The sequence below is a fragment of the Athene noctua genome, chromosome 1, assembly GCF_965140245.1.
Source record: "Athene noctua chromosome 1, bAthNoc1.hap1.1, whole genome shotgun sequence".
NCBI lineage: Eukaryota > Metazoa > Chordata > Aves > Strigiformes > Strigidae > Athene > Athene noctua.
The window spans coordinates 234,251,188-234,278,979 of record NC_134037.1 but is presented as its reverse complement, the minus strand read 5'-3'; the positions used below and the strand labels follow the sequence as shown (position 1 = coordinate 234,278,979).

At 40.0% G+C, this 27,792-nt stretch overlaps 1 protein-coding gene across 2 annotated transcripts; it reads right to left on the bottom strand.

Annotated features, from left to right (window-relative positions):
• On the bottom strand, positions 1–27,792 carry ITM2B (integral membrane protein 2B). 2 transcript variants are annotated; one of them, XM_074913006.1, is made up of 6 exons: positions 27,529–27,792; positions 10,282–10,410; positions 7,996–8,199; positions 5,854–5,964; positions 2,013–2,163; positions 1–714 (listed from the first exon to the last, which is right to left on the bottom strand). In XM_074913006.1, exons 1-6 carry the CDS (start codon positions 27,625–27,627, stop codon positions 626–628), a joined length of 783 nt encoding a protein of 260 aa, XP_074769107.1. In that variant the 5' UTR covers positions 27,628–27,792; the 3' UTR covers positions 1–625. The 2 variants fall into 2 exon arrangements, with proteins under 2 accessions (XP_074769107.1, XP_074769099.1); XM_074912998.1 differs by having other exon boundaries at positions 7,996–8,202; positions 27,529–27,789.

The window sequence follows — 27,792 nt, the reverse complement described above, 5'->3', positions numbered from 1 at the left end:
CAGGTTTATAAGGTTTATTTTCCATTGCACATACATGGATTATATACAAGTTAGTAACATAAGTTACTTCTTAATTTTCTAAAAGATTGTTACAGCACTTGCCATTTTAAAACATCAAGTCAGAAATCAATCTAAAAAGGTAAATATGACAATATTTTAAAAACGAAACAAATTGCACTTTGTTAGGGAGAGTCAAATACAGGTTTGTCTATATGCTGTAACAAACTATATAGCAGGTAATATTACAGTTAGAAGTAGCTCTTGCAGTCCATTTGTACATTGATAATTCTTTTCAATTTTCCTTAATTAAAAACTGGTGGATATTTCAAAGACTTTCTCTTCTTCCTATTTTTCAAGATTCATCACATGAAATGCACTAGCAACTAAGTCTTTATACAATCGCTATTCAAATATAAGAAGAACACCACACCTGAAAATAAGGAAAAAAACTAAACCGTATTGATTTTACATGTATCTTGAGATGAAAAGTATGGAAGGTGTTCAGCAATAAAGCCCTGTCCACTACTTACATAAAAGAAGATTTTAAAAAATAATCACTGCACACAATACAAAGGGTGGGGTCATACTGTAGTTTTTAAGTCTCCTGTAACAGTAATATTCCTCATTACTGTTCACAGATGAGTGTTTCCATAGCAAACCTGTTCTCAAAGTGTCGAATCTTTCGGCAATTGACGGCTTCACGCTTCTGAATTCCTGTTTGTATTAGTAAAGAACAACGGAGAGTAAACGGAAGAGGGAATGAGGTACGTCGGAGACATAACACTTTTACATTTGCTATAGTAAGATGTCACCAGAAATCAGAACCACCCCTCTTCCATCCTGCTTTCAGAGAAAACACACACAGGCACACATTCGTACTTCAAAAATCAATATGCAGGAAATGATCCTGAAGGTGTGGTGAACCAAATCACAGTACTAGTTCAGTAAGAAACAATCCGCCAACGTCCCCCCCACTGGCTAGTTTTAACCCAGACCAGTTCCCAAACTCCTCTGTGCATCTGTAAAAACACTTGTGGGACATGAGAGAGAGAACAGCAAAGGAATAAAGCACTATAGGCAAAAAAAGAGCAGACTGGTATTATTGGAAGAACAATGCCTTGGAACCAGAGAAAGATAATTTAACCAAATTTTAGCCAAACCAGTGCTCACTGCCAACTCATGCTCATCATTTATTACCACAGGAACAACATACTGTATTTTGAATTGGATTTTACTATGAAGACCTTTTAATTTTTAAACATTGTTCTAAATTACTTTTATAAAATGTATTTCTTCTCCTTTTTTTTCCCAAGCAGTCAGGGAATATTCCCAACAATATGACTGAAGCAATTAAACTGCTTCAGTGTGCACTTGCACATCACATACAATTTTTTTAAAAAAAGGAAAGTTTGAGTAAAATCCGAGTGAAAATTTAAGGCAGTATTTAATAGCTTGTCAAGACTCTTCCAAGTGACATCTTCCCTGAAGGAGTACCAAGCACTATAATTCTCCTGTGAAGACAACTCTTACTCACATTTCACTGATGCAAATAGGAAGACGTGGACAAATTTACAGATGGCTTCAATGACAAGAAGAGCCTGCAATTCTGTACATGGACTACAAGGCTACGGCTTCTCATCTATTAAAGTTTTTTCTTGTTTTGGGGGCGTGGGTCAAGAAACAGGATTAAAGAAAAGCATTGATGAAAGCCCAGAAAACATCATCATCGAAGAAAGCCTGAACCCCATACAAAACATACCATGCATACACACACACACTTTTCAGCAGCTCCTAGCTCACTGAGGCCTTGAGCACTTCTGCACAATAAAATTACTTATTTCCATACCTACACAGAAAATATCAGATGTACTTAAGCCCACAGAGCTGGTTATGGCAATAAGCAACCTTGCTTTAATAAAAATCATTATTTTCAACACAATCAAGCCTATTTACTGAACTCAAGCGGCACTGAACTTTCTGCCAACACGAAAGATCGCAGGAGGAACATTTACCTTTCATGGCTTCTTTGCGCTGTAGTTTATAGGTCTCCTTGCCACGGCAGAGGCGGTAAATAAAGAATCCCAGCTGATCCACATTTTCAATGCGATCAGTAACAATCATCTGTTCATGAATCAAATAGGACTGAGGCAAGTATGTTCCAGCCTATTGAACAAAAATATAACAGCTCTGTCAAAAGCCATCTCTTCATGGTCTAAGTACACAAGAAACAGTTTGAAATGTGTTTAACACAGCTATGACATATCTTCGTTGAATTCTTTCAAAGTATGAATTACCCACAGGATTTTATTCTAAATATACAAACATGACTGCACTGCACTACAGAAATACATAATGATTATATTCAAAAAGGTCACAAAACTTCCACTGATGCATACATCCACCTTCCTCCCGCTACAGTAATGTCAATCTTCAGCAGAGAAAAAATGTTTCTTTCCAGAAGCACCCACTGTCACAGATCAGACCTGAACTTTTCATCCAAAGTTTTCACTTAATTAACAACAGCCCAAGAGACCTCAGTGGGGACTACTCCCAAATAGGAGTTGGCAGAATTGTGCTCTGCGTAGGGATACTCTTGGGGCTGAAACATGCCAGCTGCAGTATACTCCAGCTGCAGTCCCCCAGGTTTGGGAAGCCTTGAACATATTCATAGCGTGAGTCAAAACTCTCAAGCCAAATTCAAGATGAGATCATCTAGCCCCATAAGTTATTACAGCGACTCCTACCATTGTTTATATGGAAAGCTATGGTGGCATATCAGGTGTTTTAAGGCAATATTCTGAAAAAGGCAGGAGTCATGACGACACGCAAAGGCTTCCCAAGCCTCTTCTAGTCCCTTCAGTGTTACTTTGCCACAGCTGAAATGAGGGAGGGATCCAGCTCTGTGTGCACCTCACTGTACACAGCTGAACATGCACACACTTAGGTATCAGCCAATTTCTTAATACTGCCACTGGTAAATAATCATCAACTTTTCTAAAATATTACTTCATTTATGAAATCCTGTTAGTGTGATTCTAATTTATGGCAGTAGAGAAGGTGTTGCTTGCTTTCTAAAAATAAAATGTTATCTTATTATGGAAACAAGTTCAACTTCTGTGGCAAAAGATGGCTATATTTTTTATTAACAATAAACAACTTAAAATTTCCATCGTAAAACAAGCCTGTCTTTTCAGTCCATGTGACATGTTGAGAAGAAGCTGATTAAATGCTATTCTTTTCAGTAAAGAAAGGACTGTATAACTCACTTTAAATTGTGCGAGGTTTCTTCAGCACATACTATGAGGAAAACAACAGCAATTTTTCTTCTTAAAATAAGAGCTTGGAAAGACTTCATACTCCCAAATTATCCCACTCGTTATTTGGTATTAAATCACTGTAAATTACTGTATCTTAACCTCTGGTCTCTCAAATTTCAGGAAAGACCCCTGAAGGAGCCCCAGGGAAAAGCAGCAGTGCAGGGCACCAGCAGGGTAGGCAGAAGGTGCTGAGGACATGGGGTGGCCTGCAAGGATGCTCCTGGGCTCGTGCCCTCCAAACCACAGGACCTCCTAGACCACCCCATGGACCCTCCTAGGGAGCGCAGGAGGAGGGGGAGATCAGTGCAGGAATTCCCTCTGCCCAGCAGCTATAGGAACAATTACCCAGCACTGGCATCCAGCATTGCCACAAATATCATCATCTTTGAGATGTCCTGTGCATCGCATATGGTCAAAATTGGCCAGCTGGCTTAATAATGGGAATGAGGCGGGTGAGCAAATATACCTGGGTTTCAGCCTTGTTTCCCAAAGAAAGGGAGGCTTTTCACTGTCTGCATATTCAAGCAAACTATATCAATATGTAGAAATGTGATTCTTTAGGCTAAAATTATGGCTTTTTTAAAAAAACAAAACAACGCAGAACACCTCAATTTTCATGAAATGTCCTCTGCGTGTAGTCAGAGCTCATTTTAATGAAACAAGCACTTTAATTGTTTTTTTTTTTTTCTTGTGCAACCAGTGTGACTGCAGGACAGTGAACAGAAATTTGCTCACTTTGTGCATCTGCAGAATAGTTTCCCAAATTTCAGTTACAAAACATTTAGCTTGATTTTCTGAGACATCAAATGCCCATAGCGTTTTGTTAATACAATGAGAATTCAACAGATGCCTCATGAAATTAGGGCACTCATTGTTGGGGACAATGATCAAAGCAGTTTGTTTTGCACACATTATCAATTAAATGCATGACGCCTGGTTACTCTCTTACTTGTAAACCAAGCATATTTGATTTAGTACTAATGACAAACTAAGAAATTAACAGATTTTAATAGTGGAATTTGTGTGAATTAAAAATTGAAACAAAACAGCATACACAAAGTAAAAAAATATGAGGTCACTGAGTTTTACAGACACCACCTCATCCTTATGTACAGGCAATGAAAGTGTGGTTAAATAGCCAGTCTCAAAATAGGCATCAAAAAAGCAGCAGAGGACTTACTTGTGAAGTCATTTTTCACATGAAATTTATTTATAATACACGAACCACTCAGAAATGGCTAAAATGGTTCCTGGAGTCCTAATTTCAAAGCCTCACTTGAAAGATGCAAACCCGAAGATGATATTAACAATTCTAAAGTTACAAAAGCCCAGTAAAATAGAATTTAAAACACTCTTCCCAAACCTTAGACACAAGTTAGCTTATCAGCTCTCTTCCCCACCCAGAGTGTTTTGCTGTTCTGTAAAGAAACCAGAAGGCTGAAAATCAAGGTAAATACTATTTAAATATGCATTAAGAGCATACGTATGTAAGAGTTAAACAATAAAAATGATTCCTATTAAATTACTAAAGAGACTCCATTAGGTTATCTACTTTGGCCTCCTCAATTTCACAGGCCATTATGTTTCACCCAGCGAGTACTACTAACAGAACAGCGTGTCCTCGTGGCAGCGACAAGCCAGCCAGCACCAGCACCACAGGCCATGCAGCAGTGTTCAATTATCAAACTCTGCTGGGAAGCGATTAGGAGCTCCTACAACATCATACTGAAAACTCATGTTCGGTTGCTGAGTGATTGTGGTATCTCAGCCCTGTCCACAGTCCTTGTTTTTAAGGACACCGAATCTTGTTCTGAAGGCCTGGTGCTCGCAGAACCAGGAATCTGGCTATATTAAAAACCCTCTTGCTTAAATGGGCTTTGCTAATCATAGAGACCAAATCCTGATCAGTCACACAAAACCTCCCTTGAAACAGGAATATCCATCTTAAGGCTGCTGGAAGCCTCGTGAACTTGCATCCAGTGCTAGTTCACCACACCTAGTGCCACATCTAATTTCTCTGAGCACGCACAGTAGATCCAACACACCTCACGTACATCACCCTCCAGACACTGGATCAGTACAAAGTAAGTGCCGACCGTACGGCCCTATGCTTTAAACAATGCCCACGTTAAAAGCATTTCCCAGTATATCTACTTTAAGCCTTTCAGCTAATCAGTCTTAGTCCAGTGCACACATGCTTTATGCAAACTTTAGCACAATGGATTACAAATTAAAAACCACATAGATAGCCACCAAAGAGTCTAGGTACACCACATCGTCACAGTTTTGTCAATCAAATTTGTAGCAACGAAGAATGAGATCAGGTTTGTCTGTCCTCCTCTGAAAAATAATTCCGTCATGATTGCAGTTAATTAACTATGACTGGTTTTGGGTTTTTTTTTCTCTCTGCGAAGTTCTCTAGTGATCAGTTAACTTTCTAACACATGTACCTTATGTGAATGTCATAGTTCTGGAAAAAAAAATAATTCTCCTTCTTCCCTGTCTTAAGAACAAATTACTTACTATTTAACCGTACCTTGATGTTGATGAGCAGCTCCAGGAAATTTTTTGGTGGCATAACGACTGAAGTGTTCAGAGGAATCACATAGCACTTATCCAGGCTAAGGTCAAGATAGGCAGTGAGTCTCTGTTGAGGAAGTATTTATTTTAATCAAAAAAACCAAAAATATCAGAATATTCAGATAAAGGCTTTGCTAAACTGCTATTGCCTTATGTTGTTCTTCAAATTATTGTTTTGTTCACTATGAAGTCTGTCCAACAAACTCCAATTTGAGGGTAGGTAAATGCAGAAATAAAAGGCAGTCTTGATGAAAGTTTACATCTGTGACAGGGATTTGTGCAAGGCAGCAGGTGATAAGTATCTCAGATGTACGACAGTAATGAAATTACAAAGGTGTATCTGAGCTGTTACAGAATCAAGTTCAGTATTAATTTATTCCTAGTGCCTGCATTTTGAAACAACAGGACAAAAACCTTTCTGTAATCTCCACGCTTTTATATTTTGTTATAAAGAGGAAATTCTGATGGTAACAACAAAATACAGAAGGAAAAAAATACTGTTACAGATAACGCAGCAAAAATCCTTTTATTTTCAAAAATACTACTGACTTGAAGTGTTAATGATTATTCATAGCTGAATTACTATCTTTACAGTACCTGAACTGCAGTATTTACCACTATTTGATAAAAACAAGAGATATAAAAGCCCAGGGAATTATCCTGATGAATCCTATGGCTCTGTTCACTGAGCTGTGTTCTACCGCATCTGTTCTTGCTAAAGAAGACATTATCTCAAGCTGCTGAAAGCTCTAAGGCTGCAGACATAAACACTGAGCACCAAGACCCCAACAGTCAAAACAGTACCAGGACAATAAGGATCAGTGCACCGAATCCCATTGCATGGGAGTAAGTGCTGTGCCTATGGCAAATGATCCTTGCATCAACCTTTAGAGCAAAGCCTTTAACCTATCAAATCAAAAAGTAAATTTTTAATATTATATTGTTCCTATTCACTTCTTACATACTGCTTCCCCCCCCCCCCCCCCGGTTTTCCCTCTTTAGAGGCTTTGCTCTAACTCTTAACAGAAGCTCCCTAAATATATTCAGGAATATTTTTAAATGACATAACTCAAGCAAGCAATGTTTTCCTCCAAATCTGGTTATGAATATTTGATAGAGAGAGCACTCATTCTGCCTGGAAAACTTTAAACACTGAAGTTCGCATTCAAAAAAATGGGATGCTTCCCTATTCTTCTTTTTCAGCCTTGCTTAAAAAAGCTGTTCAGAGAAGTCTTCAAACGTTCACAGAAATTTAGCTTCCTGAAAGCCAGCTGTAGAACATTTCATCACTATCAGACAGCTTCCATCAGGGTGATACAGAAAAGAAGAGCTTCTAATTGTTTTACAGCTGTTGTTCATATCAAGAGCTTTAAGCCTGTCAACTGCCTTAGCAAAAATTTATTACCATGATTTTAGCAATCAAAGCTGTTTCTACAAAAAAGGAAGAAATAGCCAAAAGTGCCTTAATACCCTGATTCAGTACCTTTAGGAATAGCCTGTGGTGCACAAGGAAAATTTAGCTTCTGCTAGGCTTCCTACAGCATCTGGAAAACAAGCTCTCTTTCATGGTCACGCAGCTGGTCGCTTCCTTCCCTTTCTGCAGCTGCTTTGGGTTTTCTGAGCTACGCTATGACAGCAACCTCTGGGGGTGCTTGAACACACCTAGTGATGTCAGACGTAATAAGCCCCTGCAAGGTGAGGTCAAAGCTATGACAGCCCTTTCTAAACTTCCCTCGGCACCACAACAGTTGGTCAAATTCTGGCTCAGTGGACTTAGAAAACAGCAAGAACTATATTCTCTTTACTTCCTCATACTAAGGAAAGGAAATAGCTCTAAGATTTTTCGTTTTCTAAAAACAGAACCATATTTGCAAATGGTGGTTTACAAACTACCTCGTGATGATTGTATAATGCTGTACTTTGTATGCCCAGCTAATTATTGCTTGCAGCCTGCTGATCAAAATGTTTCTTTCTGCTGCCTCCTCCACCCTCCACTTTCCCCCACCACAATAATTAGTGAGTACATTTATCAGGATGACTGAGGGGGAACATTTTTCAAGTTTTAAATGCTTTCAGCTTCTTCAGAAATATTTCTTACCCGGTGGAAATCATGGACGATATCAGCAGGATCGCTATCAGCAAACTCAGGGACTGGCACACTGATAAACTCAACATCATCCTCCTCCAGGATCTGAATATTTTGCTCAATCGTGTGGTAGCGAGCACTCTGAGCCTCTGCCCCAGGTTCAGGTAAACTTAAGCCATCTTCAATATACTTTATTCCACAGAAATACACACCACCCTGCTAAAAATAGTAAACAACCCAGCAACAAAAACATCAGTAGCCTTGTTAGAAGTTTAAAACTAATATTCTCAAAGCACTGTGGAGAAGAAAAACCTGTCAGACTAGATGAAATGTTTCCCTGTAATTTAATTCATACACCGAAGTAGGAGCCAGTTGCTATCTACAAGAGGAGCATGGGTAAAACCTTGACTGTACTGAACCCAGAGGGAGTCCTTCCCTCGAATTCAAGCAAAACAGGAACTCAAAAGCAGGTTCTTAAAATCCAGTTCTTCTGTTTTGCAGACATATCTATGGCACACAGTGCTTCTTATTTTTAGAAAGACAATGAGGCCCCTATGCCTATATGCATGCATATTACTATCATTATTAAATTATGATTTAACCAGTCAATAATTAAATTTAAGACATTGAAACATCATCTGAATCACCTTTGAAAAGCAAGACTAACTCTGAATTTGGTCCTGCTTGCAGCAGTGGGGGTTGGACCAGATGACTTCCAAGAGTTTCCTTAGAACATTCATTATTCTGTGAAGTTGCTTCGTTTTGCAAGGCTTCAGAAGTTTTTAAAGTCGGTTTCTAAAAATTTTGTTTGTTTCACACAGTTTTAAAAGACAAGAAGATAATAAAAATAATTTAAAACCACCATTTGTGTCCTTCTGTCACAGTACACATGGCAGGTTACCTAAGTGAAGTGTAAAATAAAGTCCTGAGTCAGAGGAAGCCGGGTACCAAATCTATAGGCCAGACAGTCTTGGAAACATACAACTTCTGCATATGCACATGCCATCAATTTAAAGTTTTACACTGAAAACGTGTTAGCTCAATTCCTCAATGTTTCCTTCAAGCCAGATCTGACTCATAAACAAGTAGCACAGGTCTGAACTCAACAGCACTTTCAATTTCAGCTAGCTGGTGTGTGAAAGGTGGAGCACTGCGGTGCTAAGTGCAGACAAAACATGCATTAGTAATACTGCAGGCCTTCAGCTACTCTGAGTTTGTTAATCCACCAAGATATACTATGCTGTTTAAGCATTGTTTGCAACACTACTGTTCCCCTGTAGATTAGGTTAAAGTGATAGTCAAAGAGGCTATAAACTGCAAGTTCAGATGGAATTTCTCACGTTCAAGTAGTTTGCCTTCTATGTTACAGTTACTAAAATGGGGAAAAATCAAAATCCTGACAGCAGGGACAAGAACACAGAATTTCTACCTTATAATTATGTACGCCAACCAGTAAGCTAGAGGGATTCATGTTTTGCTTATACTCTCCCTTTCTGACCCTGTGAATCTTGCAACACCAGCAGTTTCTGAAGGAGGGAGGGTGTACACCATTTGGGCAACAGTGCAGCGCATCCAGTGCTGCCCTGTGAAATTTCCGCCTAAGGAAGACAATATTTAACTCAGATCTCCCATGTTTCAGGTAAATGCTCCACTTCCTGGCACCACTGTCTTCACAGGGCTCCTCTTGCAGTGGTGCCATTTGTTAAAGACAGAAAATACATTTTGTCAGAGGTCTAATCTTGTCAGTGTGGATTAGACTTGACAGAGCATGTTTAACCATGTTGACTGTGCTTCTCCCAAGTCCCCTGCAGGGCCTGTATTTATCCCTGTGGAGGCCAGAAAAGAGGAAAGTCACTGCACTGCTTTGACAAGCAGACCCTTTCCTGTGCATCCTACTGCATACATCTAGGAAATCTCCGTCAAACACGGAGGCTTTCAAGGGGTTAATCCACCTCCAGTATTTGGCACTGCAAAACGGGAGAGAGAGCACATGAAAATCTGGGACACTGCTGGGGTTCCTAAACCCAAGCCCTATTTAGATGTAATCCTTTCTCTGCAAACTAAGGTTTTCAAAAGTGTTGCTCTTTTATTTACCAGCTTCATTCCTGCCCTCCTCTGCCAACAGGTAACTTCAGAGCAGGTGATATATTTTGCATTTAGAAAAGCTAAAGTCTTAGATAAAAATGAGGAGTAGCAAGGCTATAGTGGCTTTAGTCTGTTGCTCCTCTTCCCTCTTCTAAACATAATGCGTAACAGAGAAAAATGCCACCCTCCCATAACAAAATGTATTTGACTTACCTGAAACGCAAAATATTTGTACAGATAGGCACCGCCCAGGATCACACCAGCCAGCATAAAGGCCAAACCGAAGCACATGCACCAACACCAGGCCCTCCTCTGCCCAACAGGCACAGCATCCTCAGGGTCCTGCAATGCATCAGAGAGACCTTCAACACACTGTTACTAAGACATGTGGGACAGCAGATACTTCGGGCCCAGAAAGTACAAACACTGCATCCATCAGAAGAGGCCATATGCACTTTATCACAATTGTTTCGAAACATAGTTTATTTGGTAAAGTTTAAAACAGGTCTATTTAAGTTGAGACTTAGTAAAACATGTACTAACAGTCGCTTTTAATGCCATTGTCACTGACTAAATTGGCAGACTTAAGGACGAGAAAAATAAAAATCTCCAGAGATACCTCACACAGTGAGCCTTTTTACAGATTGCAGACAGAAAAATATCCGTTCTCAGGCAACCTCCATGCAACAACAGCAGAGGAAAAAAAAAGTCAATTCAGAAAGGTCAGATTCTTTTTTATCTTGGTATATGCAATTTAAGTGAACCAGAAGAATCAACAAAAGATCAAAGTTAGTAAGAAGAGCAAAATATATCCTTTCCTGTGTTGTTCTATCAGGATGAAATAGACTTTACCACCTCTTTGCTGCCAGAATAATAAGAGTGGGAATCAAAGAAAGATGCTTTCCAAGTTGCTGTTAAGGAAGCTTTCTGCTCTAAGACAGCACTGGCCATGCCTGTCTACTGTTCCTGTTATGCTAAAAGAATTACAGGATGTCTCCCCTTTGGGGCACTAGTTTGCATAACCATGCAGTCCCCACAGGCATCCTAAGCAATAAACTGCTGCTTGCAAAATCTTTATCAGCCACATTACAATGCTCTTGCCTCCCCCCATTGTTTGCATAACTCACATCAAAAAAAAAAAAGAAAAATAAGAAAAAATACCCCATCTTTGAGTCACCCTCTTCCAAGACATAATCCTGGGAAGATATCAGAATTCAAATAAATACAAAGCAATTCATTACCCCTTCGCAACCAAAAAAAAAAAAAAAAAAAAAAAAAAAAGGTCAAATAATGACAAATAAACAAAAAACCCAAACCAGAAAATGGAGGAAGAACATGCAAGAAGCATTTGAGAAGACATAGATACCTATGATTGTCAGGCTATGTTCTGCCTCATGTGGTTTTTTTGCAGTATTTGCTAATTAGGATGATTTCCCACTTGAACAAAGTTGTGTGTGTAGTCCCGACACTGCCTTCGTTCAGTCGGGAAGGAATTCCTCTCATCTGGCCAAAGCCATTTAAGCAAGTCTGACACCAAATGGAAAGGGGACCCTCCCTGTAAATGGTGGGGAGAAAGAGGCACTTCCTCAGAATGACTCATCCCAACCACCCCTCACAGTGAAAAGTAGTCTTTTGGAGGGACATCTTTTCACTGATTACAGAGGGAAATTCCTTGGTTAACAAACTAGGTACCTAATTCATATGTAGCTAAAATTAGGTGATGTGAAACCCACCTTTACAGTACACTGCAATTATCTTTCATAGAGAAGTGGCAATGCAGCTTCTTTGCCAGGCAACGGCTGCCAAAATCTGTTTCAAAAATATTTAGAGTCAAACTAAAGGTATATGACAGATTTTGTTTTATGTTACCTTGCAAACTACCACAGTAAATCGGATTGTGAAATCTCTATTTCCAAACTATGGAGGTTTTCAAGACTCAACTAGACAAAGCCATGGCTGATCTTGCTTTGGCAACCATCCTGTTTCTAAAGGGAGGTTGGACCAGGTGACTTCCAGAAGCCGTTTCCAACCAGCTTTTCTGGGATACATTACAAGGCAAAGCGAGAGTGGCTAGAAGACTATTGCTGTGGACTGAAAAAGCAGAATGAAAGACAAATAAATAACAACTTTTACAAGTTTTTACATTACTAATTAAGGAATTCAGTGTAAAGAATTACAGGATTACTAGCTGCATGGTTTTAAACCTGGCTGTTTGCAAAGACTGAGAATAGGACATAATACCCATGAAAATCTAATTGACTTTCAGGTCAGGTTAAGATTCACTGTGGATTCTTCTATAAATCATCTCAATTATAAATCTAAACCAGGTAAAACAAGGATTTTTATTTTTATATTGCCCCATATCATTAGGTAACTATTTCCCTAGATATTTCAAAGCATAAAGGACATCTGATTAAAAGCTTGAAATACTGTCATTTAAACTGTTGCAAGTTAATGCGCAAAAACTGATAGCAAACTGGCTCTACCAAAATACTCCCTAGCGAAGAATATAAAGAGTATTCTTTCCCAGTGCTGCTTTTACCCCTGCCCCCCCTCCCCTTTTTTAACTTCAAGCAGAATATCCATTAGTGGAATAAGTACCTCTTCCATTTTTAGATCATTTTGTAAATTCAGAAACAAAAGATGCACCTGGGAAATGGTGCAGAAGGCATACACGGTGTGAACACCTACCTGAAGATGGGGATTAATGTCAAATTCATTTTGCATAGGTGACAAAAATAATCAGAAAAAGGAAATAACTTGTACACTTTTACCATGCTAGGAGGAACCTGAAAGACAAGTTTATCAATATTCCACCATAAATAATTTTGCTTGATATGAGATGACAGATGTAAATAACAGGTTTAATACATCTTTCTTGTCCTCTACCAGCAGCTAAATTTTATCATTATTATTTCTGAAGGCATCCCTAATGGTGGCACGTTAAACTATTTTGTATTTGTAGTTGCCTATTGCATTGATTTATCCACAGACTACTTAAAACAACACACCAAATTTAGAGCAAAGAGTTCAAGCTCAATTTAGCCTCTTGCTTAGGAGAGTGCATGAAAGTACTGCATCTCAGTACAGAGGAACCACAAGAATTAGGTAACAGAAAACATTTTATGCTCCAGAAGGAGAACACAGAATTGATTTCCTCTTCTAAATTAGAAAACTAAGTGCATCATCAAGCAGCTTAAAACCGCCTTAAATTAAAATATTATAAATAATCTGCTGAAGCTAAATTATACTTGTATTAGTAGCTGTCCTGTGGCTAAACTGGCTAAACTTCTGTATTGTTGCCATGACAGCTTAGTTTAGGCTGAATTGACCCAAAAGAATAATTCATCCCTCACTGTATAAATCTGACCCTCTGAACTGCCAGAGGAGAAAGTGCGACAGATGCTCATCCTCCTTCCAGGTGACTCATGTTCTGAAAGAAAAAAACATTAAGTGAAAGAGGATCCCCACTGAGAAGGACAGTGCTGAATTAGCGCCTCTCCCCACATAGTTAGGACTGCACTTTGTTCCCAGATAGCAGCGCCGGCTTCTGAAGCCAGAGCACAACATGAGATTGCAGCCTTACTGACTAATTTTTCTCTAGGTCAGCTTTTCACTGGCAGGGGTATCTGACAAAAGAAAGCATCATGCACTTGAGGTGAAGATTGACCTCTAAAAATATGTCTCTCTACTTTTGTGAGCACTAATAATTAATCATTGCTGTTCTGGTCCTTTTCTTTCCCACTTCTGCTTCATCCCTGCCCTGTGTACTTCCAACTCCCTGGTGAATCCTCAAATTTAAGACGATACCACAGAACTAATCTTCTTTGATGCAAAATGCCTTAGGAGGAACTGAATGCAAGCCCAATATTGGCTTGTTTCTCTTGATGAGCTGATTGTTCTAATTGGAAAACATCTGATTAGCCTATTTCCCATGGACAAGACATGAAACAGAAGCATGTCTCTGCCACTTGTATGCTAAATCCTACAGTGTTAAAATTAAATGGTTCAGAATTTCCCAACCTGAACAGCTTCAAGCTCTGCAGGAACGATTTTCCTGTAGATATAAAATGAGAAGTACTAAATTCTCTATCACTTGAGATTGGTAAAATTCCAATCTGTCTTCTCTCACAAAGAAGTTACAAGATGACTGCATTTTTAAATAAAGATCCCTTCATCAGTTACCACAGCAGCTAATGTAAAGACAGACTCTCTTATGATTGGAACCATGAAACACCCGGGAGGTGGACAAATGATAGCACAAACTGTTTACCAAAAGCACCTCTCAACTACAGAGAGATATTTACAAAAACATTATTTATGACAATTAGCATTAACTGTTCTGGAGCAGATACCCCCTAAACCTGCAAATATTAGCAGTTATTAACAGCTACAGGCCATATATTCTCTCAGTTGTTTCAGTTCAATTTTAATGCTACTTTTTTCTTTAAATAAATGCTGAATTTCTGAAGGACCAAATTCATGTTTGGGGTAACATCACAAAATTCTTCTAAGAAGCTCCAATACTGAGCCACAAATATGTATAATTAGGCTTGGTAATTACTTAGATTTTACCCTTGTGGCTTTCTGCACATAGTGGAATATAATTGCTTTAACATTATAAAAATAAGGCAGTCTAAAAACTTACAAGGCATATTCCTAGTTCGTATTAAAACAGGCGAGAAGATTATCAGACCTTGTTCCTTTCCAAAAATTAAGGACACATCAAATATACCATTTTTAAAAAATTTCATATAAATCAGGTAAGAATCCACCTAAACCAGACGTGATGGATATGCTGTGCAGAGTGCAGAATATTGTACGACCATTGTGCACCTATGCAAAAGATAATGGCCTAAATTTAAAAATAGATACAACCGCAATAAAAATAATTTCAGGAGGGGAAAATGTCTTTCAGGACCAACATGTAGTCTTTGATCCACAGACAAACCAGATGCAGAGTGTTACTGAGTATTACAAATATTACTAAAACTGTCTGCAGCATAATACACAAACCGCCCATAATTATGCATCTGAGAATAACATCTAATATATATGTGTGTGTGTGTGTGTGTGTATATATACACACACATATAAAAGCTTACAATTACTGTGGGTAGAACTGGCTGAAAGCTGTTCAGAGCAGTTTTCTTCCAAAGTCCTTTGCATGCCAGTTAGCTCCCATGGATGGACAGAATGCAGCGGGTCAGACAGAGCTTCCTAAAGGCAAATACTGACCAACTGCAGCTTTAATTAGCATAATGGGGAGAAGTTAATGATGACTCCCTAAAAGTAGTTTTTAACGAGGGAGGCTAAAAAGTCTTGAAATAAAATACTGACCAATGCCTGTATAAACTGAATTCTGTTGGTCAGGCTCGCCTGCTGACTTGTAAATCTGACATCTGTAGAAAATCGTCCCAAAAGACAGTCAATTTAAAACGAACTTAATTTAGAAAGAGCTCTGCATTCCTCCCATGGTATTCCTGCCTGAAGACTGCTTCAAGCCTGGTATTCTATTTATTACTTGTTGCAGATGGGAAATTAAGGCAGGCTTTTGCAAGACTCCTCACTTGGCAGATGCTGTGAATCTGGAAGGCCATCATAGTGATCTGCCTCTCAAGCAGCAATTTTATTCTTCCTAATAAATTTAAATTTTAAGTACAATGATCTTTTAACTTGCTAGTTGGAAAAACAGACTCCATATACAATAGATACTTCAGAGATCTCTCGCTTATCACAAGGAGTGACGTGTTCTTTCTACTCAGGCAATGAAGCCTGAAAACAAGCTATGGTTGTTTATGTGCAGTTGATATCTGAACACTGTAACCCTTCTGTGGCAGCACTGCCAGTTCCTCTTCTGTCAAGATGGACAGGGACTTGTCCATCTGGCCAAAGGCTCTCTGACTAAAGAATAGCATGAAAACCAGATCTTCATTCTGGTGTTGCTTGCTGCAGTCACATAGCTTGGATAGCCAAGGAGATTCATTAATTATGGTTATCTATTTGGCAGTTGGTACTTATTAATCTCTTCCTGTATTTCTAATATCATGTTCTATAAAACATATCTTCATGTTCTATAAAATAATACTGTAAACACAAAATCTGTTGCACAGCACTAGGAAATGACATTCCAAGAGATTTCCAAAGTTCAAAGTTGAAGGTCATTTTTGTATTAGTTGAATGCTACCTTTCAACAAATAATGGGGGTCTTTTATTAAAAAAGTGAGGTGTCTGTCAAATGACTCATTTAATGGTTCAAGCGTCATAACTACCATGGAATAGAAACATTAATATAAGCAGCCAGCTCAAGATGGTGGTGGATACGGTGGATAGGAAGGAAGCTGCATGTACTGGGAAAGACGGAGGTGAAGGGAGAATAAAAACAGTAAGAAAATAGGCAAGAAAAAGGGAGCAGGAAATAAAACTAGAGAAACATAGTAGAACATAAAGAGTTCAATTTCTCTGCAGGAAGTCAAGGAAAATTGCAACTATAAAGTCAATGTAAAGGATGTGAATCAGCAGTTTACCCACAGCTATAGCTATGTGATAATAAAAGGACAAGAAAAGAAGCTGGTTTTGAAAGAGTAATCCTGCAACTCTTAACTGATGTGAGTAATCCTGATTTACCTAAACGCTGCCTTCAATTTCTGAGATAAGAGATTACAATACTTGATAGCAAAGAACAATGGAAGAGGACTGGTAAAGAGGAAGAAGCCTGTAACTATTTAGTCTGCTGTTTTGATTAAATTTGGGAGCAGTATTGTTAAGAGTGATTATTTTTATTGTAAGCTTTGGTCTTACATGGACTAGAAAGTGCAAAAAACCTCCAAACCCAACCTCACTTATTTTAAACAGTCTGAGAGTTCTGTCTTTGTAGACCAGGCAACAATTTTCTTCACGTGATTCACACGTATACATTTTGGTTGTATCCTCATCCCAGGCTGTCTAAAGCGATTGTACAACTAACCACATGCCGTATTTTACTCTATTTTCTTCAAACTGTGTTCCCCAAATTGTTCCACTTTTCTTTGTCCAGTTCCAAGATCCCCCCAACTCGCTTCTCTCACCACCAAGCCCAGTGGTTTCAAGCCTTCCTATAATTTCCTTTTTATCCTGTGTCTATACCCATCGTATCTTTCCCCATCCAAAAGCAGAGTTTTCCAGTCTGTCACATGCAGAGTACTGGGCACACTTTATTTCCTTTTCCTCCCTTCATTACTGCTACAAGATAAGCCACTCACTGCATCAGTGTGCCACACTCTTGGGAAGAGGAGCTGGGCTATGGCCACAGAAGTGCTCTATACCCCACCAACCAGCCCTCCTGTGCCTCTTATCCTGCATCTTCATGTAAATACTCAGTGTCAAGGATGCTTTCCCTTCTTTTTCTGTACAACAATTAGCATAAGAGGATCTTAATATCATCTTACATTGCTTCTGAACATCAGGAAATACTTTTTTACTGTGAGGGTGACTTCGCACTGACATAGGTTGCCCAGAGAGCCTGTGGAGTCTCTATGCTTGGGGATACTCAAAAGCCATCTGGACACGGTCCTGGGCAAAGGACTCTAGGTGTCCCTGCTTGAGCAGGGCGGTTGGCCCAGATGACCTCCAGAGGTCCCTTCCAACCTCAACCATTCTGTGATACAGATCTACAGTTTTTAAGTAACACTAACACTATGCATGGAGAGAATTAATGAATCATTTAAAAAAAAAAAAAAATCCAGGAGTGCTGGGTCTATGATAGACAAGTAATAAAGCTCCACACATCCTTTATTTCCCTTGCTTTGGGGCTTTATGATCCTTCTGACTTCTCCCCTCCACCCCCTGCCCACAATATGAAACTTCAACAAAATCTACAACACTTGGAAAATGCGCGGATGCTGAGTTCAAAAGTTCTTGTCTCATTGACAGCCAGAGATCCACAACTGCCACTGTACTATACTGAATACAAAACATCTTCATAAGCTTGCCTAGTGAACAGCTGGTGGAAGTCAGCTTTTTTATATGTATAAATGTTGACAAATTTACCTCTACATTTTCATAAATCTGAACAATGGAAATTTGTTCCGCATTCCACACCTATTTTTCTCAAGTATTTTAAGAAAAGAGAAGTGTTCTGGTGCAAAAGTTTGCAAGTCATAGACCAAAACATGCAGATGAAAGCTTGCACAGATATCTGGCAAGAGGTACCTGTGGGATGTTTATTTTTTTAAAACAAGAAACGTCAAACCTAAGAGGTTATATGGGACATTTTTCAGAATATATTTTGCTTTCAGAAAACAAAATCACTACACCCTTTATGGTTACAGCATGTCAAACACGGCATTTCATTAAACTGTCAAATTTTGAAAAATGCTTCATTTTTACACACTGCCAAAATAAACCCTTTCTCCCACCTGCATTCATTGACTTATAGTTGACTTGCTTTCTACCATACTTGTAAAAACTACACTAAATAAATCTGTAACTTAAAATGCAGTATCTCTCTTGACTTACCCTGAATTAGATCAATGTTTGAAAACAGGAACTTAAAAGATTCCTATTCCACTTAAAATGGATCAATACTAAATTATCTTTTTGACCTTGATTGTTCCAGTTCCTGTCTCTTCCTTATCCTGCTCACTTCTTATGTCTGAAAATTTCTCTGCTTTTTTGCTATGACTGCCTGAATCTCAGACATCAGTATGATGGAACACTATGTGGATTTAACCTAGATTTCTCTCAAGGCTATTTTCCCAAGCGGTGATGGCTCTTTCACCCAAGAGATCTCATTAGCATGCACACATGCACCACTGAGCCTCAGAATTTAATAACTCTATTCCCAGTTCAGCCACAGATGGTATGTCATCTCAAACAAGTTACAAACACCGTGTCTCATTTTCTCTCAGAAGTTTAATCCAGCATCGCAGAATCCACTTGGGAGGTCTCTAGTCCAGCCTCTTGCTCAAACAGAGGGTGGACTCCGAAGCCTGTCCAGGTTGCTCAGAGCTCTTGTCCAGTCAAGTTTTCAAAACCTCCAAGGACTGACACTTCAAAGCTTCTCTGGGTAACCTGCTCAGCATTCAGTTCTCCTCAGATTGAAAAATATTTTGCTTATACCCAGCTAGAAGCTCTCCTTTTTCAATTTACGGCCACTGTCTTTTCAGACACCTCCCCCGCAGCCATCATCTCCAGGCTGAACAAGCCCCATTCCCTCAGCCATTCCTCACAGGGCACGTGCTCCAGCTCCCAACCATCATGGTGGCCCCTGCTGGACTTGCACTGGTTTGTCAATGTCTTTTTTTAGATCAGAAAGTTCTCGACCTTCACCAATGCCAGTGACTCTTGCCCAGCTGACTGTCCACCAAGAGCCCTGCATCTTTCTCAAGCAGATCAGCTTCCCAGCCAGGTGGTCCCCAGCCTGTCCTCATGGACAGGTGAGTCTGTTCCAGATTCTGCATTAGTTATTTCTGGAACTCATGAGGGTTTTGTTCAGGCTGCTACTGAGGCCTGTTGGGGTCTCTCTGAATGTCAGTCCTGTCCTCAAAAAAACATAACCTGCTAATACATGTATTAGTGATTTGTGTAGCACCTGTATGGCAAGCAGAGTTCTCTGAGTAGAAACCATTCTACATGCAAATAAGGAAGAGAATTTCACTGTCGCACTTACCAGTATCAGCACAGAAGAGCTGACCTTGAAAGGCTTACATTTAATTACGCCCTCTTTCTAGAAGAAACTGTTCTAACAATCTGAAGGGCTTCACTGCAATTAGACTACTCAAAGCCTGAAGTGGAGCACACACTCCAGTACCCAGCACCTGGCTGCATCACACCCCGCAGAAGCAGACGCTGGCCAGCGTTCACACACCTTACCAAGCAGCAAGAAAACTTCCCCAGAACTGCAAACCCTAGACAAGACAACTCACTGCACTTTGAGGCAGCCTCGAAAAGTCATGTTCAGCCTCCCACCCTGGAAAGGGTACCGCATTTTCAAATGTGTAAATGCAAGGGTTTCCTCTGTACACTGTATCTTTTAAAAAAGTAACTAACTAGACTTTCCTGATTCAGCAACCATGTATGATCTACCCCAGAGGTCACTGCCCCCTCCCAGTTCTGATCACCCCAGTACACTTTTTCCACAGTCATTCCACCATCTCATTCTACAACCAAAACAGCAGAAAGCCATGATCAAAAGCAGGAGTTTGCTGAACCCTAGGAGGAAGACAACCGCAAATTATCCAAGGATTTGCATTCAAGGAACTCTAGTCTTAAAATGCCCGTGGGTTTTATTTTTACGTGTGTATATATACATATATATTAAAAAAATGTATTTTATACTTAATAATATATAAACTTTATAAAAATATTTCCATACACACACAGAGACACTATTTGGAAAGGGCAAACAAAATATCAACTTATTTTTTCCATGACCTCTATAATAACTGTTGGGCAAATATTACTTTGCCCTTTTTTCATGGTAAATTTTGCAAGGCAGTTGCACAAAGGAACCCTGCTTGTAGATGCTGCATGGATCACTCAAATGGGAGCTGGAGTGTCTCTATATGTCCATTGTGGTCCAAAACCTAGGCCACGTGATGTCTGCTGCAAAACCATTTCTGACTTCATTGCAGAGTTCAATCTTATTAATAATCTCATTCCTTTCATTTACTACATCTGTAAAATTAGGACAGATATCTGAGTTTTATAAATTAGCATGCTCTTCATCTGTAGATTCAAAGTAATTTCCACTGAGGATAAAAAGCAGTACATCAATAGTAAGAAAATGAATGCTGTATTATTCATATGGATCAAGAGACTAAAACCCGATAATGCTAAACTTTGTCAATCATAGAATAAATGGGGGGTGGGAAGGAATCCATGCAATAGCTAACAGAACACACCATTACTTATCCCAGCTGTAGTTCTTATGTTTTAAACACGTCACAGTGTTTTCAGAAGAGCAGAATAAAGAACATTTAAAATGACTAGGACTTAAAAATGCAGTATTTCCTTTTGAAGGTATTTCCTGAGAGTCACAGAGAGAACTATTTTCTTTGTATGTAACCTATTTGGTGCCTGCACCAGCTAGTGGCTACTGGATAGAAGGTATGTATAATGCTGACAAATACTTGAAAATCAGAACTGCAGAAGAGTTAACTGAAAACATTACTGGAGTCAAGTTGCCTACCATTCTTAAAACCCACCCTCAAATTACCATTATCATCAAAACTTTAAATTGCTGATAAGAAAAAAATGGAAAAAAACATACAAGTAACAAAGAAAATTTATTTATTTGAGTCTATAAAAATACAATTATTAGACTACATTTGCAAGTGTAAACATTCATTAAAATACTTAACGGGAAAAAACATATATACACGTTATAGTTTTAAATAAAACTTCTACTGAAATAGACATTCATATGTTGGATTAAATATTCATTATAATGGAAGGAGTCTAAACCATTTCCCTTGAAAATATTATTGATTCCAAGAACAGTTTCTTTTAAATGTTTGTTTTTACAGGAAAGTTCAGCATTTCAATTTGATCCACACCTTCAGAAATGAACTAATTTAATTTTAGTTTTTTCCCACTGAACAGAACTTTTGGTTCCAACAGCCTCTGTTTAAGTGGTACTCTTCATACCACTATGCAATGTTATTATCCAAACTAGTTTCTTGAAGCTTATCAGAAAGAAGAGAGGAGTGAATATAAGATAAGTATTTATGACATTAACTGTAACGATACATTATGGCTCAGGATAGTTTTTCTAGATACTGCATTACATAAAGCTTCATCTATTAACAGACCTTTCCACATGACAACACTAACCAAAGAAGAAAGTTCTCCAAATACATTTTTAGGGCAAGAGGCCTCAGCCAAGTATAAATTGTTATTCTGAAAAGAGAAACTATTTAGAACTGTATAAAGTATTTGGACTTTCTCTATGCTCATCCCTGCACTGAATTAATATAAACTGTAATGTACAGACATTAGCTCTTGCTCAGTCAGCCAAAAATGTAAATGATACAAACAACTGATGAAGCTGTTATCACAAAGGTCTGGTAAAGTACATCCTGTTTGAAATACTGAGTATCATTCTTCTGGGAAATGGTTTTATTTCCAATCAATTTGTTATTCAGGTCAGGAAGCAATGAGAAACAGAAAAGGAAGTGAGATATGGACCACTGACAGAACTCCCCTGTCACACAGGTTCATTTCCATCACTGAGGGGATGGCGGTGACACAACCTCTTCCAGACCACTTTCTGAACTTCTAATTCCAAATTCCTAAACTCACTCCAGAAGAGCAAGAGATTTTCGGAGGAGCAGCACTAACCTTTCAAGATGTTGGTTTTTTAGTATCGTTTTTTCAATTGCTGGCAACCTCTATGGAATAAGCTTTAGGAGACAAGTGTCTCAAGACAACAGTGATCTTTTCAGGAAGCAGAACTAAACCAGTAGCACAGATTCACCATGTAAAAGGATGTAGGGGATGACATCAGCCACAAGGCTTCTCTTCTTAGGAAGAGTTCCTTGTGCCACAGATTTTGTTTACATAAACTCAATTTCCCTGAATTTATGCTTGCTGGTACCCATAAAGCCAAGTAAGTAAGAGAATCCTAGGTACCCTTTGTGCCTGAAACTGGACGGTTTTCACCCGAGTTTTGGTGGCTTTTCATTAAAATCTTGACAAAGACAGGGAGGAGAAGGGGGAGATAATTCAGTTTGCTAAGATTTTTTTTACTTCTGGTCCTCTTTTAAATAATCATGCCTTAATGCAAAATACTCTCAGATAGCAGAAGCTGGTTGGTTTAATGACCTAGTTGCATCACAAAAAATACTGGAAAATACAAAGACTGTTCTTTCCCCAATGGTAACTGGTGAAAGGCCTATAGAAAATTTGCTGGAGGAAGGCTATAAAGGGAATAAGAATGCTCCTCCAAAAGAAACAAAACTCAAAGAAAACAATCCCAAAACATCAATCTGCAGACATGTCCCATGTAGTAGGAAAACCTGCCTTCCTGACAGCAAAACAATAAGCAACTATTTCTTAGTGTGTATACTAGTATATAGTATATAAATATATATTATACAGTACTTATATATATACACACACACAGAGTATAGCAACTGTAAAGCTAATAACTTTATTTCAGAAACAGCTAACCAATTACATGAAATCTAAGGGGGTTTCTACAGAAAAATAGTGCTTGTTAGTTGCTCAACAGTATTTCCCACGTGGACTCTCTTACTCTGTGTTAAAAGTGTCATTTTAAGTATGCTTTAGAAAAGATTAAGATAAACTGAAAAAAAAAAAAAAAAGATTAATTTTAGAGTGTGGAGTAATAATGTTTTCATAAGGAATAAATGCAGAAAGCCGATGCTTTTAAAATTCTTAACATTTACACTTTCACACTGAAATCTCTCTGCAGATCCAGCTATTCAAAGGTCAGCTATGATACATGTGTGTGAATCCACAGCTTCCACACACAAAGCTGTATTAGGTAAAGATGTGCTGAGTTGAGCACCTCAAGAAGAGAAAAAAAAAAAAAAAAAAAGAGGTTACCACATATTCTGGTGGAGGTAAGCAACTGCCTGAGACTTACTGACTTTATTAACAGAATCTGAAAAATGTCTGAAGACTTCAACTATGCTCAGAACCATCTCTGGCTCTCCAAATACCTATTGTAGGGAGAAATGTTAAAATACCACATATTGTTTGTTTGTTAGGAATCTGGGTCATAAAATACCCTGTTGTACTAACAATAAGCAAAGTGGAAAATCAAACGCGGCCTGAGAACCTTTACTAAGTGTATTCTATATTTTGGCCAAGAATTATGGCATAGAAATCATCCCAACAGCAGTAGCAGAGTTGTAATAGTTGCCTACAGTAATTACGGAGCCATTTTCACAACACACAATAACACTGACAGGTGATTTATGCAGAGACGGGATTAGCATTCGATTTTTAAACTCCATTTTAAGTAGCATATTCCAATGCATAAAACCAGTGACTTCTGCAAAACCTTTTTTTAAGCTGTTCTTCCCATGCTACATCCCCTACTCTTCTCACATCTTCCTCTCCTCCCTTCCCCAACTATTTTCCTATTAGTATCTGCATCAGAAGTTACTGGGAAAATTTTGGTGAGATCAGAGTATTTCTATGCCCCATCAGCAGCATATTTTGGCCACAAATGCTCTTTAATAAGCCCTGGGAAGATTTTCTAGTTGAGAGTAATCCAGCAATGGCAGACAAGACTATCAGTCTCCATGACACCATGCCAGGAAAAGCAGCAGAATGAGACTGTCAAAGAAATAACTAGCCCAAAAGCTCACTCCACAAATCCTTATTTTCTGGACATTTCAGACTATTTGGCTTTATTCATTAATATCAACCAGTTTACTCCTATCTCTTGCTCAAATCTTTGGAAGTTCTTGATAATAAAATTCTGAATGTGCAATTCCGCTGATCTTCTTCCGGTTTTAAGTATTTCCGTTTACTTCAAAGCCAGAACGCCTCCCAGGTCTTTCTTCATAAAAGAAAGCTTCATAAAATGTAATATATTTCATGTTCACACTTGTGATCCAGATACATGTATTATCCTAGAGAAACAATGTCTGTAAAGATACCAGAGAGGGGAAAACAAACATCCTACATATGCTGTTTTGGAGACGTGACCTTTTTCAAGTCTACCAGAACTCACTTTTCTATATACATTCTCATATTGCTCTCAAATCTCACTTTGAAGCTAAGAGTTTTCCAGCAATGAAGTGATACAAATAATACGTTTGTCAGATGCGACACAAATAATACGTTTGTCAGATGCGACACAAATAATACGTTTGTCAGATGTGGTTTATTTTTCCCCTGCCCTCCAAAGAACTACACAGGCAGTAAAAGTTCCTTGTGAAGGCAGTAAAAAGATTCATTTCTAATGCATTTCTATTAGAGAAGGCAAAATTCAAAGAGTGTATCTTGCACTTACCTCAAAGGTATCAGGTTTTAAATGGCCCTCAGTTCCCTTTTTTGTCTGAGATCTGAGAAAAAACTCCCAGACTCGAAGATCCAAACACCTCTACAGCTACATGACATAATTTGTTTCAGTACTGTTAACCCTGCACGGATTGCACAGCCTTTGCTACTAAACTACAGATTATGCTACTGTACCCAGATCTGCTTTTATTTATGCTCTAAAACACACAAGCTCAGACAAAGCTTATTCAAGAGAATTTTGCATACTGTTAGGTGCAGGTCTGCAGTTCTGCTAAGATGGAAGTATGTCAAGGAGAATGTCAAAGGCTCGATGTCCCTTAAGAGCACTCATTTGCATTTGGAATTTTTCATCTGTACAGACCATCCACCCTAGCATGCTATTTTAGGACTGTTTTCAGCCTTGTTCAGGCATGTTCATTCCCTGGTAACACTGCAAGAACTTAGATGTAGTTATTGTGAGACCAGACCACCTTTCAACCTGGTTAATGAATGTTTGCAAGTCTCATTTCTAGACAAGCAAAGCAGTACTAAGACCTGGGAAAAGTTAAGGCAGATTCTCTGTCTCACCCTCAGCTGCAAGAATTTACAGCTCTGAATTACGGAAATCATAGTCAAATAACACGATTCCGTCAATATCTGGACAGGGTCTGGAGGATTTGCTCCCCAGCGTACAATTAGCCAGATGTATTTTGTTTGTTCAGCGGTAGGAATGACAAGTCCAAATTGGTAGGCTATCTGGAAACAAACATCATCCAGGGCAGATCTGAATTCCAAGGTACTATGAAAAACCCGTTTTCTGGAACTAGCAGTTTGTGTCTTGCTTAAGTGCTTGGTGTCAAACCGATCAAACCGGGGGTCAGGAAAGAGCTCCACAGCTCAAACTGGGCTCGAGGAATCCATTACCCGCTAGACAACGGCACTCTGGCTAGAAACAACTAGGCACACAGACCACCTAACGGAATTCCCATAATTGCAGGCAATTTGAGCAATGATACTGTCTTATTTGTTGTGGCACACTACTCCAACGACTTAAATACTTTGGCTGGAGTTCTATAAGTGCAGTATGTTCAGTAGAAGTGTGAAATTTAACCTCTTGCTATACCAGGAAGATGTCACCAGAAAACATCTTGCAGTCCCTCTTGGCTTTGCAACAGCAGCGGATTCTGCAGGTGAAGAACTTGGTCCCATCAAAATTACAGAAAAACCTGCATCAGGGCACAACTTCATGCTAAAAATTCCAACAAATACTGTCTTCCCATGCAGAAGTTCATGACAAATATTTAGGAAATTATTAAACACCATCTCTTTTGCAGATCCACTCTGGTCATTCAGAGGTCTGATGCACAAAAAATTATGAAAGCAAATGAAAACACCAAGGCATGCCGTTTATGTGCAGCTGGCCATTTTTCAAGTTTTCATTCTCTTTTCAAAGAGCTTAGAGCAAACTACACTACTCCTAATTAAAAACGGGTTTTGATTACGGGAGCACAGACATTGCAACCAAAACCCTTTATATTCTGGGCAGTTTTGCACTTCAAAAACTTTAAAAGCCGTTGTTGCGTTTGTTCTTTGTTGCTGTTTGGGGACGTTGAGGGAAGGCGACAGCGACTGCAGTTTGGGTGCTGTTTTGGGGAGGGGGGAGGCAGCTCTTTGTTCCTTTATTTAAACCAGGCCAAGTTTCACGGCGAAGTTCGCTGTAACACACAGTCGCCAGGCTCTGCAAACCCGCTGCGGCACAAGCACGGCCAAACCTTCCACCTTCCCCGTCGCCGAGCGCTCCCTGCCCTGAAGCGTTTGCAGGTTTGCGGGCTGGCCAGCAGCTCGCCGGACTTACCCGTGCGGCCGCAGGGTATTAAACGCAGCGTGAAGACCGGGCGCGACCCGCCTTCTCCACGCAAACCAACTTCCGCGACCGACCCAAACACATCGAAGGGACGCGCCGACCTCCCCACCGCGGCAGCGGCTGGGGACGGGCTGCGGGACCGGGCGGGCAGCCGGGCTCAGCCGGGTTCGGCCCGTCCCCGCGCCCCCGCCTGACCGCGCCGGGCCGGCCCCTCGGCTCGCCGCCACCGGCGGGTCCGGGCGGGACGCCGCAAAGGAGACGAAAGCGCCTTTAAAAGCCGAGTTGGACGCGGTCCAAGCGCTGTCGGGCTAAAAAAAAAAAATTTTTTTTAAAAAAAACAAACCCGAAATCACCACAAAAATCCCCAAAGTAGGGAGAAGCGGATCTTTAAAGCTCGTTCTCCTGTCAGCCATTTTAGAAGCGTGAGCCGCGAGGGGCGGCGGGGCACACCGCTGCGCAGCTTTCCCTGCTGGCCCGCCCGCGGTTATCGCCGCGGGGAGATGAGCATATAAAGAAGAAAACCGTCCCCAGCGCGTTTCCCTGCCCTCGGCAGCACCGCGCCGCCGAGCGGAGCGCAGCGGAGCGGCCGCTGCCGCGCAGCCGGGCCGGCGCCAGGCTCGGTCCCCCGCCGCCCTCACCTTGGCGTCCGGCGGCAGGATCAGCACCTGGCTGTTCTCCTCCTCCTTCTTGGCCGCCTCCTTCTGTGCCAACGCGGAGTTGAACGACACCTTCACCATGGCCGCTCCTCAACACTCCGCACGCAGGAGAAGGAGGACGAGAGGGCGCCCGGACCGGCGGAGCTTCGAGGACTGCCTCCTGCCTTCTCGCCCCCCCGCTGCCGCCTCTCCGCGACTGCCGCCCCCGTCCCCTTGTCAGGCGGCGGAGGAGGAGGAGGAGGAGGA

Bases quoted from the DNA above. Each gene is read 5' to 3' on its own strand.
- ITM2B (XM_074912998.1), bottom strand. From the start codon at position 27,627: ATGGTGAAGGTGTCGTTCAACTCCGCGTTGGCACAGAAGGAGGCGGCC. The intron at 5,965-7,995 runs GTAAGAAATATT...CTTCCTCAACAG, and splicing joins TCGTCCATGATTTCCACCGG to AGACTCACTGCCTATCTTGA. The intron at 715-2,012 runs GTAAATGTTCCT...TAATACAAACAG, and splicing joins GCGCAAAGAAGCCATGAAAG to GAATTCAGAAGCGTGAAGCC.